The sequence below is a fragment of the Schistocerca cancellata genome, chromosome 7 (assembly GCF_023864275.1).
Source record: "Schistocerca cancellata isolate TAMUIC-IGC-003103 chromosome 7, iqSchCanc2.1, whole genome shotgun sequence".
Classification (NCBI taxonomy): domain Eukaryota; kingdom Metazoa; phylum Arthropoda; class Insecta; order Orthoptera; family Acrididae; genus Schistocerca; species Schistocerca cancellata.
This window is the reverse complement of record NC_064632.1, coordinates 433370302-433395752: the sequence shown is the minus strand read 5'-3', so window position 1 is coordinate 433395752 and position 25451 is coordinate 433370302. Positions and strand designations below refer to the sequence as shown.

General features: G+C 46.2%; 1 protein-coding gene across 1 annotated transcript in view; it reads right to left on the bottom strand.

Moving 5' to 3' along the window:
- LOC126092811 (formin-2-like) overlaps positions 1-5105 on the bottom strand; it is a 389713-nt gene extending 384608 nt beyond the window's left edge. Inside the window, exon 1 of the mRNA XM_049908540.1 lies at positions 4136-5105. Coding sequence (XP_049764497.1) covers positions 4136-5105 — 970 coding nt within the window. The remainder of the gene's footprint in view (positions 1-4135) is intronic.
- Positions 5106-25451: the final 20346 nt, after the last annotated feature.

Genomic DNA, 25451 nt, shown 5'->3' with positions numbered 1-25451 from the left:
GCCAAATATGAATGCCTGTGACAGATTGCGCCTGACTTCATGCAGCCCACACAACGTGACTGTCACTCATTTCCTTCTTCATGATAATTCTCGGCCGTACACTGTAAGGGCAATGAAAACGCTCTTGCAGCGTTTTCGGTGGTATTTGGTCATCCACCATAATGAAGACAACATTTTGGCATAGACAAAAAGCTGCAGATCGGAGTAGAGAATTTGGCAGAGAGCACAGATGGGTGCCTTCTATGATGATGATGATGATGATGATGATGATGATATTGAAAAGTTGGTACAACGCTACGACAGATGTCTAACTGAGAGCGGTGACTATGTAGAGAAGTAGCTTGAAGGTGTAACCAATTGTTGCTAACTAAACATTTTTGAACTTTATTGTGTCTTCCATTTCGCGACCATACTTTACTTCCTGTATAGCCCTCGTATATAAGATACCCAAGAATAGGCATTAAACCGGTAATGGTTACACACCTGACATAAATATACTATTGAAGTAAGATACTTCCTGGGTTCAATGTGAGGTGAGGGTGGATCACTGTGTCTGGGAAAACAGCGTGATCATTATTTCTATCCACTGGAATGAGTGCAGATTTCTCCTGATTATCGATTCCTGTTTATTTAACGTAATCTCCCACAAATATTGTAAAGGGTCTAATTACAAACGATATATCGTATGGTATGACACACAAAATTATTAAGTAGGCCTACGTCTGACGAGCTCTTGAAGACGGCTTGTTAAATAAACCGAAACAGGCAATCACCAAAAATAAGAACTGGCGGATAATAAATACTGTTTCGAAAGATGGAGAGCAGTTTTCCTGTTCCTCATGCATCACTAACTGGCAATTACTTACGAGTTAAAGGTCAGCTGTTAACTAACTGGAACATTAAGGCACTCTTCGCAGTATGCAGAAGTGTCTTTTTGCTAACGGCGATTTTTTTCCCACCAAGAGTAAATCAGCAACAAATTCCTGTTAATTCCTCCGTTTATTCAAAACAGACGCACCATCAGTTTCGGAACAGCAGCTATATCTTCAGATGACAGTCAGATTTTGCTGATCATTCTCAGGTCATCAGCTGAGTTTCACAATCGCCTTGAAATTACGTTTCGGTCACTTTACACGTCATTTCCGGCTGAAGATGTCAGTGAAAATCGCGTGGAAAGCCTTCTTTCTCATAATTATAGTACACGTTTCGTTTGATATCTTCTGATTGAGTCATCTGTGGCTGTGGTTAAAGTGTGCTTGATTGGAGGTGCTGTCAAAAATCAGATAAATAAACACATTGGCCATCGGATCATAGGAGCCAGCTCCCAGAAGCGACCTGAGATAGTATTGGTTTAACTTAATGATGCTTAGCAATATGATGCATTTAGAGTTTAGACACAGACTTTGATCGTCAAGAAATGACACCGTGTTTTCGACAGCACCACATCTCAAAGAAATTTTTCGGTACTATAAATAAATGCCGACATCTCATTCTCAACACCACTATGTTAAGGAGGTCAAATAAAAATTTTAAAAAAATGTCCAGGTGCGAGTACGATCAGCGCACTAAGAGGTCCATACAGACTTAATTATGTATGTAGACAGTCCACCCATTTCGGGAATCGAGAATCCCGAGCATTTTTGCCTGTCGGCATTGATACTATCAAGATGTCGCAAAATTTCAGGATTCTAGGCCGACGGGAAGTACCCCACGGGTTTTGATGAATGAGTTTACGAACGTAAAACATGTGACCTAAATGGCTTTATCTTCTGGCTGCATTGACTTAGAAGCTTCAATTTTCTACACCGCCAAGGGAGCGTAGGCCTTAGTATGTGACATAAATTTCAACTTGATACGCCTAACACGTCCGGAGAAGAGGGGTTCTGCATTGACTTAGAAGCTTCAATTTTCTACACCGCCAAGGGAACGTAGGCCTTAGTATGTGACATAAATTTCAACTTGATACGCCAAACACGTCCGGAGAAGAGGGGTTTCTTAACAGTCGGACAGACAGACGGACAAGAAAGCGATCCTGTAAGGGTAAACAGACTGAGGAAGGGAACCCTAATAAACGGTCTGCATCTACATGGATGCTCTGCAAATCACACTGAAGTGCCTGGCAGAGGGTTCATTGAACCACCTTCACAATAATTCTCTATCTATCCAATCTCGAACATCGCGCGGAAAAAAATCTACACATGTATCTTTCCGTGGGAGCTCTGACTTCCCTTACTTTATTATGATGATCGTTTCTTCCTACGTAGGTCGACGTCAACAAAATATTTTAGCATTTTGAGAAGAAAGTGTGATTGATCAATAATGTTTACAGGTTTCCTGTGTCTGTTCCTACAACATATGGATGTGGCAGGTGAGGACAGGTAACAGAAATATATCGCTAACACAAGTAATGGCAAAACAGGGCCGTGAAATAACATGTGCAACAGAACTACGTTTATAAGAAATGTGATTTGTTAACACGCCATCCAGTTCAACGATAAGTTCAAATGGTTCAAGTGGCTCTGAGCACTATGGGACTTAACTTCTGAGGTCATCAGTCCCCTAGAACTTAGAACTACTTAAACCTAACTAACCTAAGGACATCACACACATCCATGCCCGAGGCAGGATTCGAACCTGCGACCGTAGCGGTCGCGCGGTTCCAGACTGGGCGCCTAGAACTGCTCGGCCTCTCTGGCCGGCTCAACGATAAGTGCCGGCCGGTGTGACCGAGCCTTTCTAGGCGCTTCAGTCTGGAACCGCGTGACTGCTACGGTCGCAGGTTCGAATCCTGCCTCGGGCATGGATGTGTGTGCAGTCCTTAGGTTAGTTATGTTTAAGTAGTTCTAAGTCTAGGGGACTGATGATCTCAGATGTTAAGCCACACAGTGCTTAGAGCCATTTGAACCATTTGAATCCACTATAAGTGATTTCGTGGCAGATGACAGGCTGCATAACAACACATAATGAGGCCTACAGAACCTGACATTCCGAAGAAAAAGATGAAAATTACAACAATGTTATTCTGAAAATTTTTATTGGACAAATAATTTGTTCTTAAACGTCTGTGTAGGTTTTGGTGGAGTTTCACCATTTTCAGTGGATTCATCGTATTCTATCAATATATGTATGTCGTTTGTAGTACAGCTGATTTTTGCTCTAGTTTGTCACTGTTTATCTGCAAATTGCAAACTGCATTTTCTAACACGCTCTGTATCACTGTCAGGTGAATATCTTGTAGACACTGACACAGTGCGTGTTAGAAGGCACAATTGGCATAGGAGCAACTAAAACGTGGAAACAACAATGACAAATTAGATCAAAATATCAGCTGCACTGTGAATGACAGAGAGCCAAACGCAGCATGTGAAAGTTGCTGGATTTGGACGGGTTACTCCTGTAACCGAAATATCAGATCTGAAGATGGTTCTGAATGAACCGAAACCGGTCATATGAATAAAAAATTTGCAATCAAGACGGATTATAAGTAACGTTATAAGATCACTGATTGCTGTTATCCCATAAGACATTATGTCTGTTTCTGCTAACTACGCTATAGACTGAAAGACATAATGTCTGTATTTGCAAAACAAAAACAAATATGTAATATTAATAAAATACAACGAACAAACGGTAATGGTGAAACGTCTCCGAAACACACACGAGCGTTAAAGAAGATAGTGTTGGCTCAGGGCAGAAATATATGTCCGTAATTATGTACACGGATAAAAAGCGAGCTTTTACCATAAGACGCATGTCACAATAGATGTCAGGCTTTATTTTCGTTCCAAACAATTATTACTTAAACTGTGTTTACACTATACAGATCTGAATAAGAGAAATGACTGATGATTCTATTATAGGATATTCACTGAAGGTGGTAGAAATGAGATGAGAACTTTACCTGTACTATCCTGTTAACGGTTCCGAAACCAGCCACTGTTCTTCTTGAGCTGTCTTCGATTATTAGGGTCACAAACAAGTTTTGACAATAGCGCTGGAATAGGTCCTTTTGTCACACAAGCATTCTCTAGAAAACTGAGGGGGTTATATCTCACGACTCGGACATTACTAATAGTAACAACTACTGACGATCGAGCTGTGGCAAGACGCGCTGGCCGGTAACTCGCTGACGTACCTGCAGCGTCTGACTTCTCGTCGGAAGCCCCTGCGACCGCGTGCGGCGTGCGACTGCCGGCGTCCTCCACGCGCTCGGAACAGGTGAGCGCGACGGCGGAGCCATCTGTCGGCGGCGCGGCTGCACTGTCCGCGGCCTGGCGGCGCTGCTGCTGGGGGTGAGCAGTGGCTGCTGCGGCGGCGGCGGCGGCTGCAGCTTTCGCCGACTTGGCCTGGCCGGGAGATTTGCGCCCTCCGGTCAGCCCCTTGTCCTTCTTGTTCTTGGCCGGGCTCTTGCCACCCGTGCCGCCCTTCTTGCCCTCGGACGCCTGGAGGTTGCCCATCGCGGAAGAAGGGCCGGTGTAAATGCGCCTAAATAGGCTGGACAGCGGCCGCAGGAAGATCGACCTGAAGTCGCCGTCAGCCTCGTCCGATCCGGAGCTCAGCGACTCGTCGCTGTCATCGTCGTCGTCGCCGCTGTCACCCTCGGACGCCGCAGGGCTGCCGCTCCTGCGCGAGTAACGGACACCGTACTTACCCTGTAGCGCGAGGAAAGTGTTCTCGATGATCAGATCTCTCTGCGCGTTCTGCAGCAGCGCGGTATTGACCGCCGCGGCGGCGTCATCGTCGGACACACCCCGCGGCGGCGGCCACACTAGCTCCGCGTCGAGCAAGCGCTGCCTGACTGTGTCGAATATGGACGCCTTGGGCCCCGGTCGGCCGGCCGGCTCGCTATCGGTGCACTGCACTGAGTCACGCCCCCCTCCACCCCCGACGTCGGCAGGGCTGCCAGCGCAAACGGGGGGCGAGTGCAGCGCGCCCAGCGAGCGCGTCTTGGCCAGCGGCAGGCGGGGTGGCGCGGAGGAGGAGAGCGCGCCGTGGCTGCGCCGGCGCCGGGCGCCCACGGCGCAGACGTCGACGGCGCGCGCCGCCTCCGTATCGACGGCCGCCCGCCTCGCGCGTGCGCGCTGCGCGGGCGCCGCATCCCCCATCCTCCGTTCGATACGCCGGCACCCCGATCCTCAGGTGGCTGCAGGTCCCGAGGTTGGCACCACTGCAACAGAAAATTCGGGGTCGAAACGCTCGTGTCGACCAAACAACGCCGTGGCGACTGCGCGTTGACAGGCAGCACAAGTACGTCGCTTGTCGATGGCGCGGCTGCAGTTCGAAGCGACGGTACTCCGACTTGGCCAACACGCAGCTTGTTACAACGCCCCTATTTTGATGATTCCCACAAAACTTACAACACACTTTTATTCGGAACTTCCTGACAGTTTAGTTGGTTACCTTCGTTCTACTGACAGTTTTGAAACCAATACTACGAGGGCTATTCGGAGAGTAAGATCCGATCGGTCGCGAAATGGAAACCACAGTAAAAATCAAAAAATATTTTACTGACAGCCGTTAGCTATACCTTCCAGCTAGTTCCTTACATAATCACCGCTCCTATTTAGTCATTTGTCGTAGCGTTGTATCAACTTTCCGATACCCTCGTCATACTGGGCGATCAAAAAGTCAGTATAAATTTGAAAACTGAATAAATCACGGAATAATGTAGATAGAGAGCTACAAATTGACACACATGCTTGGAATGACATGGAGTTTTATTAGAACCCAAGAAAGATAAAGCTCAAAAAATGTCCGACAGATGGCGCTTCATATGATCAGAATAGCAATAATTAGCATAACAAAGTAAGAAAAATGGCTCTGAGCACTATGGGACTTAACATCTATGGTCATCAGTCCCCTAGAACTTAGAACCACTTAAACCTAACTAACCTAAGGACAGCACACAACACCCAGTCATCACGAGGCAGAGAAAAATCCCTGACCCCGCCGGGAATCGAACCCGGGCGCGGGAAGCGAGAACGCTATCGCACGACCACGAGCTGCGGACAAAGAAAGTAAGACAAAGCAAAGATGATATTCTTTACAGGAAATGCTCAATATGTCCACCATCATTGCTCAACAATAGCTGTAGTCTAGGAATAATGTTGTGAACACCACTGTAAAGCATGTCCGGAGTTATGGTGAGGCATTGGCGACAGACGTTGTCTTTCAGCATCCCTAGAGATGTCGGTCGATCACGATACACTTGCGACTTCAGGTAACCCCAAAGCCAATAATCGCACGGACTGAGGTCTGGGGACCTGGGAGGCGAAGCATGACGAAAGTGGCGACTGAGCACACGATCATCACCAAACGACGCGCGCAAGAGATCTTTCACGCGTCTAGCAATATGGGGTGTTTTTTTGGTTCTAATAGAACCCCATGTCATTCCAAGCATGTGTGTCAATTTTTACCTCTCTATCTACATTATTTCGTGGTTTATTAAGTTTTCAAATTTATACTGACTTTTTGATCACCCGGTAGAAGACATCCGTTGCTTTGTTCCTCCTGCTCTTTACGCTGGTCTGCAACTAGTTGCCTGTGTCAAAATGTTATACTTATAGCTGTGAACAAAGCGATGAAAATCAGAGAGAACCGAGCTGTATGGTGGGTGGTCAAACACTTCCCGTCGAAAAAGCTGCAGGAACGTCCTCATTGCCCCTGCAATGTGCGGCCGAGAATTGTCACGACCGTTGTGGCCGTGCGGTTCTAGGCGCTTCAGTCTGGAACCGCGTGACCACTACGGTCCCAGGTTCGAATCTTGCCTCGGGCATGGATGTGTGTGATGTCCTTAGGTTAGTTAGGTTTAATTAGTTCTAAGTTCTAGGCGTCTGATGACCTCAGAAGTTAAGTCGCATAGTGCTCAGAGCCAGCCAATTGTCACGAGGAAGGAAATAAATGACAGTCACGTTGTGTGGGCTGCATGAAAGGAGGCGAAATTTCTCATAGGCACCCATACTTGGCGGGAGACACCGTTTACTCGGCATCACTGTGCGCTCCGAACGGAAAAGAGAGACGTGACAAGATCGACAGCCGTAGTACGGGCACTGTCCAACACATCTATGCAAAGCTTCGTCAGATTTTCGCTGTGGTTTCCATTTCGCGAGCGATCAGACCTTATTTTCCGAATAGCCCTCGGAGAATAACAATCAGGTTTCCGTAAACATCACAGCACAATATCTGCCTTAGTAAAGGTAACAGATGACCTGAAGTTTGGCATGGATGCACAAGACGCAACCACCATACGCTTCTTAGACTTCAGCAAAGCCTTTGACACTGCCGACTTAGACATTTCGCATGCCAAACTTAGCAGTCTGGAGTTCTTTCCAGATGCAGTGCAATGGTTTTGTACACACCTGACGTTTCGACAGCAGTGCGTCACGTCTGGCACCATAAAGTCACAATGGACGCAGCTGGTATCAGGCGTCCCGCGTGCTTCGGCGTTCATTGTACATCAATCATGAGTCATCAGTTTTGTCTTACAGCAAATACTACATTCACGCTGATGACCACCGGTTATATCAAAGTGTAAAACCTGTAAACCCGAAGACAAAATAATGGCTCTGAGCACTATGGGACTTAACTTCTGAGGTCATCAGTCCCCTAGAACTTAGAACTACTTAAACCTAACTAACCTAAGGACATCACACACATCCATGCCCGAGGCAGGATTCGAACCTGCGATCGTAGCGGTGGCGCGGTTCCAGACTGTACCGCCTAGAACTGCTAGGCCACTCCGGTCGGCACCTGAAGACAGCTATAAAGAATCTTAATACCTTCCTGTGTGCACTATCAAAACGGGCGTAGGATGTAGGGTTAAAGCTCAACACATCAAAAACCGAAGCGGTACTTCTTGGTCGTTCTAGGCTCGTTAGCCCGAAATATGGGAAATCCCTAGCATCTTTAACCCTAAATGGGACAAATATCAACTTCTCTCCTTCAGCGAAGAGCCTAGGAACAATAACAGATGAAAATCTAAATTGGACCGAGCACGTAATTGCAATGAGCAAGAAGGCATCTCCATTTCTACATGTCATATAAAAAAAAGGTTAAGTAAATAAACGCAAATATTGATCTGAAAAAGAAACTTGTACAAACACTAAAATGTTCAGTTATTGATTACTCCGAGGTTATCCCGCAAGATATTTCTTAAGAAAGCTCATAGTGCCTAGAACTGGTTATGAATGCCTATGTTCGTTATATCTGTGATGTTTGATTCTTTGATCATTTTCACCACCAAATGTACAGCTATCCTGGCTGCATGCAGACAAGCGCTGAGATTTCCATATCCTTGGCCTTCTCTACTATCTTACCAACGTACACCGTTGCTCATAGCTCTTCACGACCTTAATGTTCTTGCCTGAACAACATGGCAGAAACACCCATTCTCGTTAGAGCAAAATCCTTTCTGTTTCACTCCATCGTTCAGACACTTTCTCGAATTCTTTCTCAGTAGCATGAACCCGACTTTGGAATAACCCGGCCGAGCGAGGTGGCGCAGTGGTTAGCTCACTGGACTCGCATTCGGGAGGACGACGGTTCAATCCCGTCTCCGGCCATCCTGATTTAGGTTTTCCGTGATTTCCCTAAATCGCTTCAGGCAAATGCCGGGATGGTTCCTTTGACAGGGCGCGGCCGATTTCCTTCCCCATCCTTCCCTCACCCGAGCTTGTGCTCCGTCTCTAATGACCTCGTTGTCGACGGGACGTTAAACACTATTCACCACCACCCTGGAATAACCCCTTGCATAATATTAGAGGACTGAATAACATCTCCATCTTCAGATGACAGTTAGTAACGTATCTCCTAAAGCAACTACAAGGTTTACCACTATTCTTGTACACACTCATTACCCTCGCACATCCTTCTTTAAAATCAGATCTTCCTCATTTCCCAATATTCTTAGCTTGTGCATTCTCCTTAAATTTCCTTTCCCCAGAACTCGCCATATCAGAAAACATCCTGTACACCTATAAATTGTTTTTATATCTGCCACTGTCATTATTGTTATTATTGCCTTATTATTGTCCTTGTTATTATGGTTTCTGTCACCACTTACAGTGAGTCCTAACAGCTGCAGTAGTACAAGTACTGTCAGTATTAACTTGATTAGTTCTTGGTCAGCGTTATTTACTCACACTGTCACTATGGTAACTCAAATCATTGTAAAATTATTTGTGATATTGAAGTTGTTGTTTCTGAGGTAAATATGATGTAAAAACGGTATTGTATTTGTGGAACGCCATCCGATATGACTCGGGGCCTCATGGCCATAATCATATCAGAATAAATAAATATAATATTTCGTCTTCTATAACACGATCCAGATACACATTTCAGGTACAACTAGTATGGACCTACTTTATAAAATGCATGACACGAACTGTCTGTAGGTCTTTTACTAATAACTATCATAACAGTGTAAAAGATAATGTTTTATTCACGTATCATGTCATGTCATACCAAAATGACAATGTTGTTAAAGCCGCTCCATCGGAACTACTTATCATGAAAAGTACAAAGAGGTATCCGCACTCAAGAGCTGCTGAATCAGATGCAAGTTGTAACTGTGCTTTCGTTTCGAGTAGGGACAGCTGTTGGTTCTTATAATATAGAGTACTCGTGATGGGGCTGCAGAAACAGAATTTCCTTTATTGGCATGACATGACATGATACGTAAATAATATATCCTCGGTTCCGAGAGTTCCGGAGCCTGTTCTGAGAATTGGAATAGAGATCAACTAAACATCATTTCCGCCCTTTTTATTGCTCATGAAAACCACAAAAAATGGTTCAAATGGTTCTGAGCACTATGGGGCTCAACTGCTGTGGTCATAAGTCCCCTAGAACTTAGAACTACTTAAACCTAACTAACCTAAGGACATCACACACATCCATGCCCGAGGCAGGATTCGAACCTGCGACCATAGCGGTCGTGCGGTTCCAGACTGTAGCGCCTTTAACCGCGCGGCCACTCCGGCCGGCTGAAAACCACACATTGCATGTTGTACCACCATACAGCGAGACCTTCACAGGTGGTGATCCAGATTGCTGTACACACCGGTACCTTTAATACTCAGTAGCACGTCCTCTTGCATTGATGCATGCCTGTATTCGTCGTGGTATACTATCAAGAAGTTCATCAAGGCACTGTTGGTCCAGATTGTCCCACTCCTCAACGGCGATTCAGCGTAGATGCCTCAGATTGGTTGGTGAGTCAAGTAGTCCATAAGCAGCCATTTTCGATCGATCCCTGGCATGTTCGATAGGGTTCATGTCTGAAGAACATGCTAGCCACTCTAGTCGAGCGATTTCGTTATTCTGAAGGAAGTCATTCATAAGATGTGCACGCAGGGGGGCGCGATGTCCATGAAGACGAATGCCTCGCCAATATGCTGCCGATATGGTTGCACTGTCAGTCGGAGGATGGCATTCATGTATCGTACAACAGTTACGGCGAGTTTCATGACTAACAGCGGCATACGTCGGCCCCACATAATGCCACCCCAAAACAGCAGGGAACCTTCGCCTTGCGGCACTCGCTCCAAACACGTCTCCGACGATTGTCTGGTTGAAAGCATATACGACACTCATCGGTGAAGAGAACGTGATGACAATCATGAGCGCTCCATTCGGCATGTTGTTGGGTCCATCTGTCCCGCGCTGCATGGTGTCGTGGTTGCAAAGATGGACCTCGCCATGGACGCCGGGAGTGAAGTTGCGCATCATGCAGCCAATCGCGCACAGCTTGAGTCGTAACACGACCTCTTGTGGCTACACTAAAAGCATTATTCGACATGGTGGCGTTGCTGTCAGGATTCCCTCGAGCCATAACCCCTAGCCCTTGGACGGCCTGAGCGAGGCATGTCATCGACAGTTCCTGTCTCTCTGTATCTCCTCCATGTCCGAAAAACATAGCTTTGGTTCGCTCGCGACGCCTGGGCACTTCCCTTGTTGAGAGCCCTTCCTGGCATAAAATAACAATGAGGACGCGATCGAACCGCGGTATTGACCGTCTAGGCACGGTTGAACTACAGACAATGACTGGAACTGATCGGCTGTCGGACACCCTCCGTCTAATAGGCGCTGCTCATGCATGGTTGTTTACATCTTTGGGCGGGTTTAGTGACATTTCTGAACAGTGAAAGGGACTGTGTCTGTGATAGAATATTCACAGTCAACGTCTATCTTCAGGAGTTCTCGGAACCGGGGTGAAGCAAAACATTCTTTGTTGAGTGTATTGGCACTAATGATAAATTACGCATAGACAGCTGTGTCTCATTCATTTTATTAAATGCCTAACAGCTGTTGGCAATCGGCTTCAAACCTTTTTGTATAGATTTAACAAGTATGATCTAAAATGGCTACGTATACTGTGCACCACAGTTAAAGGATCACTTTTTCGAAACCCCATAATTGCCTCCCATTGTGACGCAGAAGTATGAAACTTGGTTGAAAGGTGTCTACAACATTCCTCCGCAACGGTTCAAAAAACCTGGTGAAACGTCACCCCCAGTCACGGCGTCGCTGCAAACAACAAGGTGTCGACATATGCGGAAAAAAGGCTAGAGCTGAGAAGTTCATGTGAGGTGTACTGTGGGTTAATGATGTCACATTGCAACCACGTTTAACCACAATTCTACCCAATGCCGCCGTGTACGTGTCACACGATTGGAAAGTCGTCACACTCCCTCTTACCCGCATTTCACTTTTGACACCTCTGAGGTCAGAACTGCGCCGCACAGCATTGAAATAACGCATTTTTTAATGGGTGGCCGAGGTAAACACTGCAGAGACCCCGCCGCTCAGAATCGACATGAAGGGGCTTAGGGGGTGGCTAGCAGGGCGTCAGTGAAACCACCCCTTTCCTTCGGACGTTGATTCCCACGCATTTCGCGGTCGACAACTTTAGTTCGCAATGTGATGAGCAAAAGGACAACGTTCTTGATAACCTTTGACTCTGCTGACACCCCGCGACAATTCAGCCCTTCTCATCGGGGGCAGCAACCGCACTGAACTCTGTCGCACACCTCTGGTGTGAAATGCAACCGCAACATTTGCTCTGGTGTACGGGGTGGAACCACTAGGGGCAGTTCAAAACTTTTCGATGAAATTTAAACGCGACAGGAGGCAGCAGAGAGTGCTGTTTCTTTTCCAGTGCTGTCGCGTGGCATGATCGCGCAGGGGTGCGACATTGACACACGCGCGAATAAAACTGCAAAGAATTTCTCTTAGACACTCCTGCCCCTGCCTCGAGTTCGGAAATACCCTCGGTTCCACCTGCCTGCCTTTTACGAGTACTAAAAAAAATGTACCTCAACAGAGAAAACTGTAACCGACTCTAATGTGGTAACAGGCAGGCAACCTCTTCGACCATCCTATGATTCCAGATGCGTACTAGCTGTTCCCACGTATCGACAAGCGCCTGCACGAAAGTGCAGAACACAAGAACAGAGAAGGCTGTGAGACAACGTCAGCCAATAGCCCACTGACTAGGACCGCACCACGACAGGAGCAGCTCTACAAGGAGAGAATATAAGCGTCATTCCTGCCAGCCTTGGCCTGGATCTCCGCTCCTCCTACCTTTTACAAATCCCTTCAGATCCTTGAACGCCATGCTCTTCGCCTCGCCTATCGCATCCGTCTCCCCTCCCCCACGCAGATCCTGTACGATCTTATTCCGTTCCCCCACCTCCTCCTTTTCCTCGAACGGATAAGGATCCTCTACACCTCCCGTAAACTCGATCCTCGTTACCCGCTTGTCTCTCCCATCCTCTCCCGCCCCGTCTGCTGCCGCGCCTGTATTTCCACGTCCCACCTGCTCTCCATCTCTCCATTCTCCTTACCCTCTCCCAAGGTGGCTTCCGCCAGCTCCCCCTCCCTGATGACGCCCTGCTCCCCTCCATCTACCCCTCCTACCAAATTTGATACTCCCCTCCCACTTCCTGTGTTTGTTCCTATGGGCACCCTCTCTCCCTTCTCTCCCCCTTCCCACCCTCCTCCCTTTCTCCCCCTCCTCCCCTGGGCTTCCCCTACCCCCAATACCTTCGTTCCTCCCACCATCTCCTCTGCCATTGGCATCTCTGCTCTCCCTTCTCCCTCCCCCACCACCTTCTTCCCCTCTTGGCAGCGCACACGTTAAGTGGACATTCGCGCGCCGGAGATCATCGCCATCGTTTTAGTGTATGTGCCATCGTGTTTGTGCCTCAGTGTTTTCCGCCACCCACGCTCCATCGTTCACGTGTCGACTCCATCATCAGTGTCCGTGAGCAGTGCCAACAGTTTCTTTAGTTGTCTTTGCGTGTGAACGGCTACGTGTTATTTGTCACCGTGTCTACTGTTTTTTGCCCCCCACTTTGTTCTGTATATTCTTTGCCTCCATCGTTTTTCTTTGTAACACTTGTGGCTGAAGAGCAGCGTAGTGTGCTGCTGCCGGCCCACCTTATGTAAGGTGTTAAATAACAATAAAGAAAAAAAAAAAAAAAGCAGCCTCGGCAGGGCAGTATTCGCACAGTACTAGACCGGCACTCGCAGAACAGTTATTAGTGATGGATATCCATTTCTTACATGGACTTTACACTGTATATATTGACGGATTCTGACTTATTTGCATCTTGCCTATCGCTTGCGACACGCTCTTATAAATACAAAGTTAAGTATTGTCAATCTCCATTATTGTAATAAAAACTACTAATGTGATTTCCTTGAATTTTTGTGTAGCATTCCGATAACGCAGCATCTTTTAGGCACCCTACACGAGACGAGTGGGCAGGACCCCACACTAGCAGCTGCAAGAGTAGTAAATTTATCTTAAAAAATGGCTCTAAACACTATGGGACTTAGCATCTGAGGTCATCAGTCCTCTAGACTTAAAACTACTTAAACCTAACTAACCCAAGGACATCACACACATCCATGCCCGAGGCAGGATTCGAAACTGCGACCGTTGTAGCTGTGTGGTTCCGGACTGAAGCGCCTAGAACCGCTCGGCCACAGCGACCGGCAAGGGTTTTCTTCTGCGAGGTACATTTTTATAGTGCTCAACGAAGACAGGCAGGTGTCACCAAGGGTGTTGTCGAATGGAGGATCTTATACCGACCCCTTTGCCGTTTTATTTATGCTTACGCCAATGTCTCAGCGCTACACAATGACGCGGAACAGGAAGGGTGAAAAAGTATAATCACCCTCTGCTGCTTCTTACCGCGTTCGGTCTTCGTTGAATGGTTTTGAATAGTTCCTAGTGCTTACACTCTGTACACCAGACCAAAAACTGTGGTTGCACTCCACTCCAAAGGGATATTATCACGTTCAGTGGGGTTGATGGCTCTTAATGACCTTAAAGCAGGACTGAATCGTTCATGGGGTATCAGCATTGTCAAAGCCTCTCAAGATCGAAGTCCTCTTGCACATCACACTGTCAAGTGCCTTTTTCGACTGTGGGAATCAACGACCCAAGGGAGGGGACGTTTCCAATGGTGCCTTTTAAACCACCCCTAAGGCCCTTTCGTGGCGATTCTATATCTACATCTACATTTAAGTGCCTGGCAGAGGGTTCATCGAACCACCTTCACAATTTTCCATTATTCCAATTTCGTATAGCGCGCGGAAACACCTATATCTTTCCGTATGAGCTCTGATTTTCCTTATTTTATCGTGGTGATCGTTTCTTCCTATGTAGGTCGGTGTCAACAATATATTTTCGCATTCGGAGGAGAAAGTTGGTGATTGGAATTTCGTGAGATTCCGTCGCAACGAAAAACGCCTTTCTTTTAATTATTTCCAGCCCAAATCCTGTATCATTTCTGTGACACTCTCTCCCATATTTCGTGATAATACAAAACGTGCTGCCTTTCTTTGAACTCTTTCGATGTACTCCGTCAGTCCTATCTGGTAAGTTTTTGAAAACACAGTCAGCAATCTTAAAATTTGTTAAAATTAAAATTTAAAACAGTTTTGATCGCATTTTTTAAAATTTTTTATTTGGAGTGAGTGACCGGTTTCGACTCTTTCATAGAGTCATCTTCAGACTCCGGAGCGGTGGATGGACACTGCCAGACGATTTCCGTCGTCCCTCGACGATCGTGTAACTGCTCAAACACGATCGTCGAGGGACGACGGAAATCGTCTGGCAGTGTCCATCCACCGCTCCGGAGTCTGAAGATGACTTGAAACGTCCCCTTGTAAAAATTAGTGAATTACTGTGCTGGTAAACCCCTTACGTTTTTGCTTTTCAAACAGCTGAGCAAAACTGAACGTACTCAAACATTTCTCTCTTTACTTATTCTGATCATCACTAAACTGACACAATTTTTTTAGCGCAACGCAATCTGACTTTCAATAATCCCTACAACTGAATGGCCCTGACTAACAATAACCTATACCTTTCATGAATCACTTACCTCACAAAAATCTTCGTTACTCGAACTACTGCAATACAGCGAGCGCCAATACTGCCAGCTAAATAAAGGATTCTAACTACTGAAGGCACTAACTACTGATAGGCATAGTTAGCAAATGAAAGATTTTGATAGAGAACAAACAATGTATTTACCTTAATAGTGTTCAAAAGTCATAATATATATATCAGTTCGTGACATCCAGTCTTACAAATTTGCTGTCTCTGATGGACACACGTCCAGATCATCCGTTCTCAAAACTCCGCCATCTCTCTCCCCACATCCACCACTACTGGCGGCTCACCAACTGCGCAATGCTACACGCTGTTTAACATCTAACTGCCCAACACTACAAAAGAAAATATTCCAACAATGCCAACCAGCCACAGACTGCACACAGCACACACAGCCAGTGATTTTCATACAGAGCGCTACGCTACGTGACGTTACCAACATAAAAACCTAAACAGCCTACTTACAGACTCTATGAAAGAGTCGTAACCGCTCCCTCACTCCAATAAAAAATTTAAAAAAATTGCGATGAAGACTGTTTTAAATTTTAATTTTAACTATCTGGTAAGGATCCCACACCGCGCAGCAGTATTCTAAAATAGGACGGACAAGCGTAGTGTAGGCAGTCTCCTTAGTAGGTCTGTTACATTTTCTAAGTGTCCTGCCAATAAAACGCAGTCTTTGGTTAGCCTTCCCCACAACATTTTCTATGTGTTCCTTCCAATTTAAGTTGTTCGTAATTGTAATACCTAGCTGTTTACTTGAATTTACGGCTTTTAGATTAGACTGAGTTATCGTGTAACTGAAGTTTAACGAGTTCCTTTTAGCACTCACGTGGATGGCCTGACATTTTTCTTTATTTAAGGTCAACTGCCACTTTTCAAACCATTCCGATGTTTCTTCTAAATCGTTTTGCAATTTGTTTTGATCTTCTGATGACTTTATTAGTCGGCCGGCCAGAGTGGCCGTGCGGTTATAGACGCTACAGTCTGGAACCGCGTGACCGCTACGGTCGCAGATTCGAATCCTGCCTCGGGCATGGATGTGTGTGATGTCCTTAGGTTAGTTAGGTTTAAGTAGTTCTAAGTTCTAGGGGACTGATGACCACAGCAGTTAAGTCCCATAGTGCTCAGAGCCATTTTTGACTTTATTAGTCGATAAATGACAGCGTCATCTGCGAACAACCGAAGACGGCTGCTCAGATTGTCTCCCAAATCATTTATATAGATAAGTATAGATAAGGAACAGTAAAGAGCCTATAACACTACCTTGGGGAACGCCAGAAATCACTTCTGTTTTACTCGATGGTTATCCGTCAATTACTACAAACTGTGACCTCTCCGACAGGAAATCACAGATTCAGTCACATAACTGAGACGATATTCCATAAGCTCGCAATTTCACTACGAGCCGCTTGTGTGGTACAGTGTCAAAAGCCTTCCGGAAATCCAGAAATACGGAATCGATCTGAAATCCCTTGTCAATAGCACTTAGTACTGCATATGAATAAAAAGCTAGTTGTGTTTCAAAAGAACGATTTTTTTTTTAAATCCATGTTGACTGTGTGTCAATAGACCGTTTTCTTCGAGGTAATTCATAATGTTCGAACACAATATGTGTTCTAAAATCGTGCTGCATATCGACGTTAACGATATGGGCCTGTAATTTAGTGGATTACTCCTTACTACCTTTCTTGAATATTGGTGTGACCTGTGCTACTTTCCAGTCTTTGGGTGCGGTTGTATATGATTGTTAAGTATGGAGCTAATGCATCAGCATACTCCGAAAGGAACCTAACTGGTATACAGGCTGGACCAGAAGACTGTGAGAACGTGTCCGAAATGTTTTCCTTGGCCATCAGTGTGAAAATCGCGTAACTTCAGCGTTGGGAGACACGATTCTGACCACCAACGACGAGGCGTGAAAAGAAGGGCTGAAATGTAGGTAATAGGGGGTGTGACGGCCCCCCCATCGTGTGATGCGTCCACGGTGGTGTTGGGCAGAATTTTGCTGAAATTTGGTGCCAATGTGACGTCATTAACCCATCATACACCTCACATGAACTTCTCAGTTCTCGACTTTGTTTCGCACTTCTAGAAACATTGCTCTTTAAAGCGTTGCCTAGCTCGAGAGTGACGTCATAGGCGCCACGCTTTTGCACCAATACAGAGGAAGGTCTTAGACACCCTTGAGCCAAATTTCAACTTTATGCGCCGTGATAGGAGCAAATTACGAGATTTCAAAAAAAATGATCCTTTAATTGTGTTGCGCAGTGTAGATAAGAAATGATGAGGTGAGAGGTGGCATGAGCCCCCTCTCATTTTCTATCTTACGATTTTCTTCTCTAATTGCATGCAGTGAAAAATCGCTATTCCTTCACACGCGGACTTCCCACGCAGCGTCTCTCGTCACCCGGGTGGTCCGGTGATAGGCGGGCTCAGCTGATCTGGAAAGGGTTAAGCCGACGGGTGTGAGGAAGTCGAGTGAATGCTTTGCAGACGCCGACATTGTCAAAAGACACGCCTGGAGGGGTCTGAAGTAGCGGCTGGGCTAGAGGTTCCGTTACTTCGCAGAAACTTAGCGAAAACACTTTCTGGCGGACTACCAGCGAGGCGTGGGAATGACTTGTGTACCCAGGCAGTTGTGGCGGGAAAATTCCCGCGCTTTCTGCAAAATAGTAACTGTGATTGGCTTGCTCAGGGCATAGCTCCGTGACGTAGCAAAATCAGCGCAGAAATTGGCGCCAAGAATCTCCATTGGTGGAATGGTAGTGCTCCGGCAATAGAGTGGAATTTTCCGCCGGTTTTCGAGTTGCTGATTGGAACGTTTAACAACGGCCACTGTCGTGGGGGGGGGGGGGGGGTAATGTGTGTTCGGCCTGTACGGGTGCTCGGGGTAGTCGGCTCTCGCCTTTCGGTCGAGGACGTCGAAGCAACCAGCCATCGCCTCCGGTACGCCAAATCATGTTCTTGCAGTTAAGAAGACAGATTGGTAAGGTATGTCCGCAGCACCGGCAGACAGGGATTTTCCTAGGTGATAATCAGAGCTCAGCAGAGCGCGCCTGTTCGTCTTTTTCTAACTTTGTTCTGTCTTGGTTAGCAGCAATTAATGTTGGGTTGGCTATGTGTTTTCTCTTAAGATTTGAGTTGCAAGGAATTCGCACCACATACCACTTCGTCATAATCCTCACAATCTAGTTTAGAGACAACTTCACATTCACAGCGTTTGTTTGAGTATCCAATTTGAGCCAATTTGATGTATTGTAAATGTTTCATGTGTTTTTGTTTATTATTTTGTGTTTAGTCTTAATAAATCATATTGTTATTTTGGACAGAACTTTCATTCTGTTAATCGGTAGAGCAACCCTATCATTCCTCACTATGTTAATGAAACCTTCGTTTATTTAACTTATTTATCAAATTAAATTATTGCAGGTGCCAAACTCTCTTCTACTCCACTGGCAGGGTTGATTAGAGTCAGTTCGCGTTTTTTTTTTTTTTTAATCCTTGTGCAACAGCAAAAGTCGGAGTTAGAATAGGGGGGGGGGGGGGGCTTAGAGCATCATTTACATATGTAGATTCTAGAACAATTTAGCAGGCTACTCATAGTAAGCTAAACCACTTCATTCCCACACGAGCTTTAACTTACAATTTAATGTTTTTACTTCAGCTTTTAAAGTAGATACTAGGGTTACAGACTCGGTTCTGGAAACAAAAGTGAAATAAGAATTTCGAACACCTTTCCTAGGTAGAAAAATTACATGGACGTGTACATTCAGCACACACAGCGCCCAAATTTTACACTGTATATTCTGATTCTCCTCTTTCAGTGATGATCGGTATGAGTACAGCAGCATTTACAACAATATTCAAGAAAGGAAATAAGAATGATCCGTTGAATTACAGACCCATATCACTGACCTCAATTTGCAGTAGGATTTTGGAGCATATACTGTACTCGAACATTATGAATCACCTTGAAGAAAATGATTTATTGATACATAACCAACACGGATTCAGAAAATATCGTTCTTGTGCAACACAGGTAGCTCTTTATTCCCATGAAGTAATGAGTGCTGTCGATATGGGATCTCAGATCGGTTCCATATTCCTAGATTTCCAGAAGGCTTTTGATACCGATCCTCACAAGCCATATTGCGTGCATATTGAGTATCGTCTCAGTTGTGTGGCTGGATTCGTGATTTCCTCTCAGAGAGGTCACAGTTCGTGGTGATGGACGGTAAATCATCGAGTAGAACAGAAGTGATATCTGGCGTTCCACAAGTTAGTGTCATAGGCCCTCTGCTGTTCCTGATTTACATAAATGATCTAGGTTATAATCTGAGCAGCCCCATTAGGTTGTTTGCAGATGACGCTGTAATTTACCGTCTAGTAAAATCATCAGACGATCAATTTGAATTACAAAATGATCTAGAGAGAATTTCTGTATGGTACAAAAAGTGGCAATTGGCACTAAACAAAGAAAAGTGCGAGGTCATCCACATGGGTACTAAAAGAAATGCGATAAATTTAGGGTATACGATAAATCGCACAAATCTAAGGGCTGTCAATTCGACTAAATACCTAGGAATTACGGTTACGAGCAACTTAAATTGGAAAGACCACATAGATACTATTGTGGGGAAGGCGAAACAAAGACTGCGCTTTGTTGGCAGAAGATGCGACAAACCCACTAAATACACTCCTGGAAATGGAAAACAGAACACATTGACACCGGTGTGTCAGACCCACCATACTTGCTCCGGACACTGCGAGAGGGCTGTACAAGCAATGATCACACGCACGGCACAGCGGACACACCAGGAACCGCGGTGTTGGCCGTCGAATGGCGCTAGCTGCGCAGCATTTGTGCACCGCCGCCGTCAGTGTCAGCCAGTTTGCCGTGGCATACGGAGCTCCATCGCAGTCTTTAACACTGGTAGCATGCCGCGACAGCGTGGACGTGAACCGTATGTGCAGTTGACGGACTTTGAGCGAGGGCGTATAGTGGGCATGCGGGAGGCCGGGTGGACGTACCGCCGAATTGCTCAACACGTGGGGCGTGAGGTCTCCACAGTACATCGATGTTGTCGCCAGTGGTCGGCGGAAGGTGCACGTGCCCGTCGACCTGGGACCGGACCGCAGCGACGCACGGATGCACGCCAAGACCGTAGGATCCTACGCAGTGCCGTAGGGGACCGCACCGCCACTTCCCAGCAAATTAGGGACACTGTTGCTCCTGGGGTATCGGCGAGGACCATTCGCAACCGTCTCCATGAAGCTGGGCTACGGTCCCGCACACCGTTAGACCGTCTTCCGCTCACGCCCCAACATCGTGCAGCCCGCCTCCAGTGGTGTCGCGACAGGCGTGAATGGAGGGACGAATGGAGACGTGTCGTCTTCAGCGATGAGAGTCGCTTCTGCCTTGGTGCCAATGATGGTCGTATGCGTGTTTGGCGCCGTGCAGGTGAGCGCCACAATCAGGACTGCATACGACCGAGGCACACAGGGCCAACACCCGGCATCATGGTGTGGGGAGCGATCTCCTACACTGGCCGTACACCACTGGTGATCGTCGAGGGGACACTGAATAGTGCACGGTACATCCAAACCGTCGTCGAACCCATCGTTCTACCATTCCTAGACCGGCAAGGGAACTTGCTGTTCCAACAGGACAATGCACGTCCGCATGTATCCCGTGCCACCCAACGTGCTCTAGAAGGTGTAAGTCAACTACCCTGGCCAGCAAGATCTCCGGATCTGTCCCCCATTGAGCATGTTTGGGACTGGATGAAGCGTCGTCTCACGCGGTCTGCACGTCCAGCACGAACGCTGGTCCAACTGAGGCGCCAGGTGGAAATGGCATGGCAAGCCGTTCCACAGGACTACATCCAGCATCTCTACGATCGTCTCCATGGGAGAATAGCAGCCTGCATTGCTGCGAAAGGTGGATATACACTGTACTAGTGCCGACATTGTGCATGCTCTGTTGCCTTTGTCTATGTGCCTGTGGTTCTGTCAGTGTGATCATGTGATGTATCTGACCCCAGGAATGTGTCAATAAAGTTTCCCCTTCCTGGGACAATGAATTCACGGTGTTCTTATTTCAATTTCCAGGAGTGTAGACAGCCTACATTACACTTGTCCGTCATTTGCTTGAATATTGCTGCGCGGCAAGGGATCCTTATCAGGTATCGTTGACGGAGGACATCAAAAAAGTGCAAAGAAGGGCAGCTCGTTTCTTGTTATCGCGCAATAGGGGTGAGAATGTCACTGATATGATACGCGAGTTGGGGTGGCAGTCACTGAAACAAAGACGGTTTTCTTTGCGGCGAGATCTGTTAACGAAATTTCAATCACCAACTTTCTCTTCCGAATGTGAAAATATTTTGTTGACACCCACCTACGTAGGGAGAAATGATTACCAAAATAAAATAAGAGAAATCAGAGCTCGAATGGAAAGATTTAGGTGTTGCTTTTCCCCACGAGCCATTCGAGAGTGGAATGGTAGAGAAGTAGTACGAAAATGGTTCGATGAACCCTCTGCCTGGCACTTAAGTGTGAATTGCAGGGTAACCATGTAGATGTAGATGCACAGTATTCTAGGAAAAGATAGTTTCTCAGTGCTTCAGATTCTTTAGAAGTATTTCAAATAAAACGGAGAATACTGATAATTTAAGGTAATGAAATGTACCTATTGTAATAAGTAGAATACATCTAATGCTTTTATTTGTGTACAGACATACGCTTTCGCCAGCACACGGGTCGGCACTAGGAAACATTGTGTAGCAGGCGTTGAACTAAGCGCGCGTATGACAAGAGAAGACAAAGGCACGCCCCCAGGCTATGCGCCGATAACGCCTCTGGGCAGGGAGCAAAAGGCCGCCGCCGCCGACCGAGCTGTGTCAGTCACTCGCTCCCAGTACCTCAGTACGTCGCATCGGGACAGTTAGCATTGCACCTCAATACGTCGCACTGTGCTCTAGTCTTCCACTGTGATAGTCGTCGCCCAGCTGTGAGGGGACGTTAGTCATTGTACATAGTTGTGATATGGACACGGACAGGATTCAAGGATTACTATGTTATGTTTGATTGCAGTTAACCACAGTACTTCAGACTGGACCTCATACTCAATTGGTTTCCGTTATAAAGTGTATTTCAACCACGTGTGAATTTTGTGTTGTAATGAGAGGAAACGGCCACCCATCATACCACCCTCTCCTCGTCCAGCCAGGAACCACAAAAATTACAGTAGGGCACAACCACAACAATTTGTATGTTATAAGCGTTGCTACGGAAGCTGCTGCCTATGGGTATTCTGTCTTCTGCAGCTGTGCAGCTTAACATTAAACGGTCTTACGATACCGATGATGACATTATAGAGACTTCGTGTTAAGTGATAATCACTATTTTCATAATCCAGTTGTAAAATGCAAATTCAGTGTTACAGAACTGTTACATGAAGTCAATAAGGACCACTAATTGCATCAATGGATCTTTAGACGCGTCGAAATTACTTTCCGCCACTGAGACTGAGGCAAAGATGAGTCAGGTTTGATGCAAGATTCCTGAAATTCAGAAACTCAAAAATGTGTGGCAAGTGTGTTGGCTTTCTGAAGTTCTAAAGGTTAGTTGTATCATAATGGTTTACGGTACGACCAATAAAATATCAGAACTATTACTAAGTTCGGGCAAAAATTACAAAACAATGTCGAGAACTTAGTATCATTTTTTGCAGCAACTGGAGAAATGACAGTGCTACCAACGCCACTTCCCTCAGGAGTACCTAAGACTACGTGTGTAGGGCCACAATCGCATTTTCTGAGAAAATAATGACGTGTCTCCCTTAGCTGCATTTACGTTGGTATAAAAAAATACCAACACCAAGGAGGAGTCGTGCGAGACGTTGGTAGACGTGTTTCTACATCAGATAGATGACTTCTATTCAGATTTAGCGCCAGTCGCATAAAGGTGGTGGCAACGCCGCTACGAGAATACAGATCAGGTTTGCTTTAAATACGTGCTGTAACGGTCGTGAGCTTGTTACCTCTGATGAGATTGGACATAATGAGTTGACAAGAGTCAAGAATGCTTTTAAGAAAACGAAGACACCATTATCAACAGACTGAACGAGGTCGTGGGGCTACGAGAAATTAGATGTTTCTTCCGCGACGCTGTAGAAAGACTTGGCAGGAATGCTGTATATGATTGCTGGCAGCGGTGGTCACGGGAAGATACTATCACGTGGTACAACCGAGACGGAAGATGACTGTGGCGCATCTTAACTCCGCGTGCATCAGCAATTCGAGCAGCAGTTGGCGCCATGGTGACACAACGTACTATTACAAATTGGTTACTTCAAGGACAGCTCCGAGCCAGATTCCCTGTAGCGTGCATTCCACTGACCCCAAACCAGCGCCGTTTGCAAGTTCAGTGATGTCGAGCGAGAGCTCATTGGAGGGTAGGGTGGAGGTCCATCATCCTCTCTGATGAAAGCCGGTTCTGTTTCGGTGCCAGTAACGGTCGTGTGTTGGTTACAAGTAGGCCAAATGAGCGCCTGCAACAGACCTGTCTACGACCTAAATACATTGGAGTTATGGTCTGGGGCGCGATTTCATACGACAACAGTATCAGACTCGTGGTTATCCCACACATACTGACTGCAAATCTGTACGTCAGTCTAGGTGATTCGATGTGTTGTGCTGCCACTCACGTACAGCACTCCCGGGGGTGTTTTCCATCAGGATAGCGCTCGTCCACATACCGCTGTTGTAACCCAACATCAGAGTGTCGATATGTTGTCTAGGCCTGCTCAGTCACCATATACGTCTCCAATCGAGCACATACGGACACCATCGGACGAAAACTCCAGCGTCATTCACAGCCAGCATTAACCGTCCCTCGTATATTCAAAATGGTTCAAATGGCTCCGAGCACTATGGGACTTAACTGCTGAGGTCATCAGTCCCCTAGAACTTAGAACTACTGAAACCTAACTAACCTAAGGACATCACACACATCCATGCCCGAGGCAGGATTCGAACCTGCGACCGTAGCGGCCGCGCGGTTCCAGACTGAAGCGCGTAGAAAAGCTCGGCCACTCCGGCCGGCCCTCGTATATTAATCGATCAATTGCATCAGGCATGGAACTCCATCCGCAAATCGACATCCGGTATCTGTGCGCCACAATGCACGCACTATACATCCTTGCATTCAACATAATGGCGGCTACACCGGTTATTTATGTACCATCATTTGAAATAGGCAATGGCTTTTCTCATGTTTACATTGAACTACGAACTTGCAACGTTAATCACTCAAATATTTTACCTAAGCAAATTGTAAGTAGGCTGTTTATGTTTTCTTATTGGCAACGTTACGTAGCGCTCTGTATGAAAATCACTGGCTGTGCTGTGTGCAGTCTGTGGCTAGTTTGCATTGTTGTCTGCCATTGTAGTGTTGGGCAGCGGCAGCTGGATGTGAACAGCGCGTAGCGTTGCGCAGTTGGAGGTGAGCCGCCAGCAGTGGTGGATGTGGGGAGAGAAATGGCGGAGTTTTGAAATTTGTAAAAATGGATGACTATTAAGGTAAACACATTGTTTGTTCTCTATCAAAATCTTTCATTTGATAACTATGCCTATCAGTAGTTAGTGCCTTCCGTAGTTTGAATCTTTTATTTAGCTGGCAGTAGTGGCGCTCCCAGTATTGCAGTAGTTCGAGTAACGAAGATTTTTGTGAGGTAAGTGATTTGTAAAAGGTATAGGTTAATGTTAGTCAGGGCCATTGTTTTGTAGGGATTATTAAAAGTCAGATTGCGTTGCGCTAAAAATATTGTGTGTCGGTTTAAGCACAGTCCTGTATTATTTTTCTAAGGGGACGTTTCAAAATGAATTCCCGAAATTTCATTACTTATTATTTAATAATTTCTTCGTGGTGGTATTCTTTTTTTGAGTCAGTGTAATTTACTCAATGGTATGAATTCTCTCATGTGAGTCTATGACTACTAATGCCAGCTATTTACATTTCCATATACACTGATGAG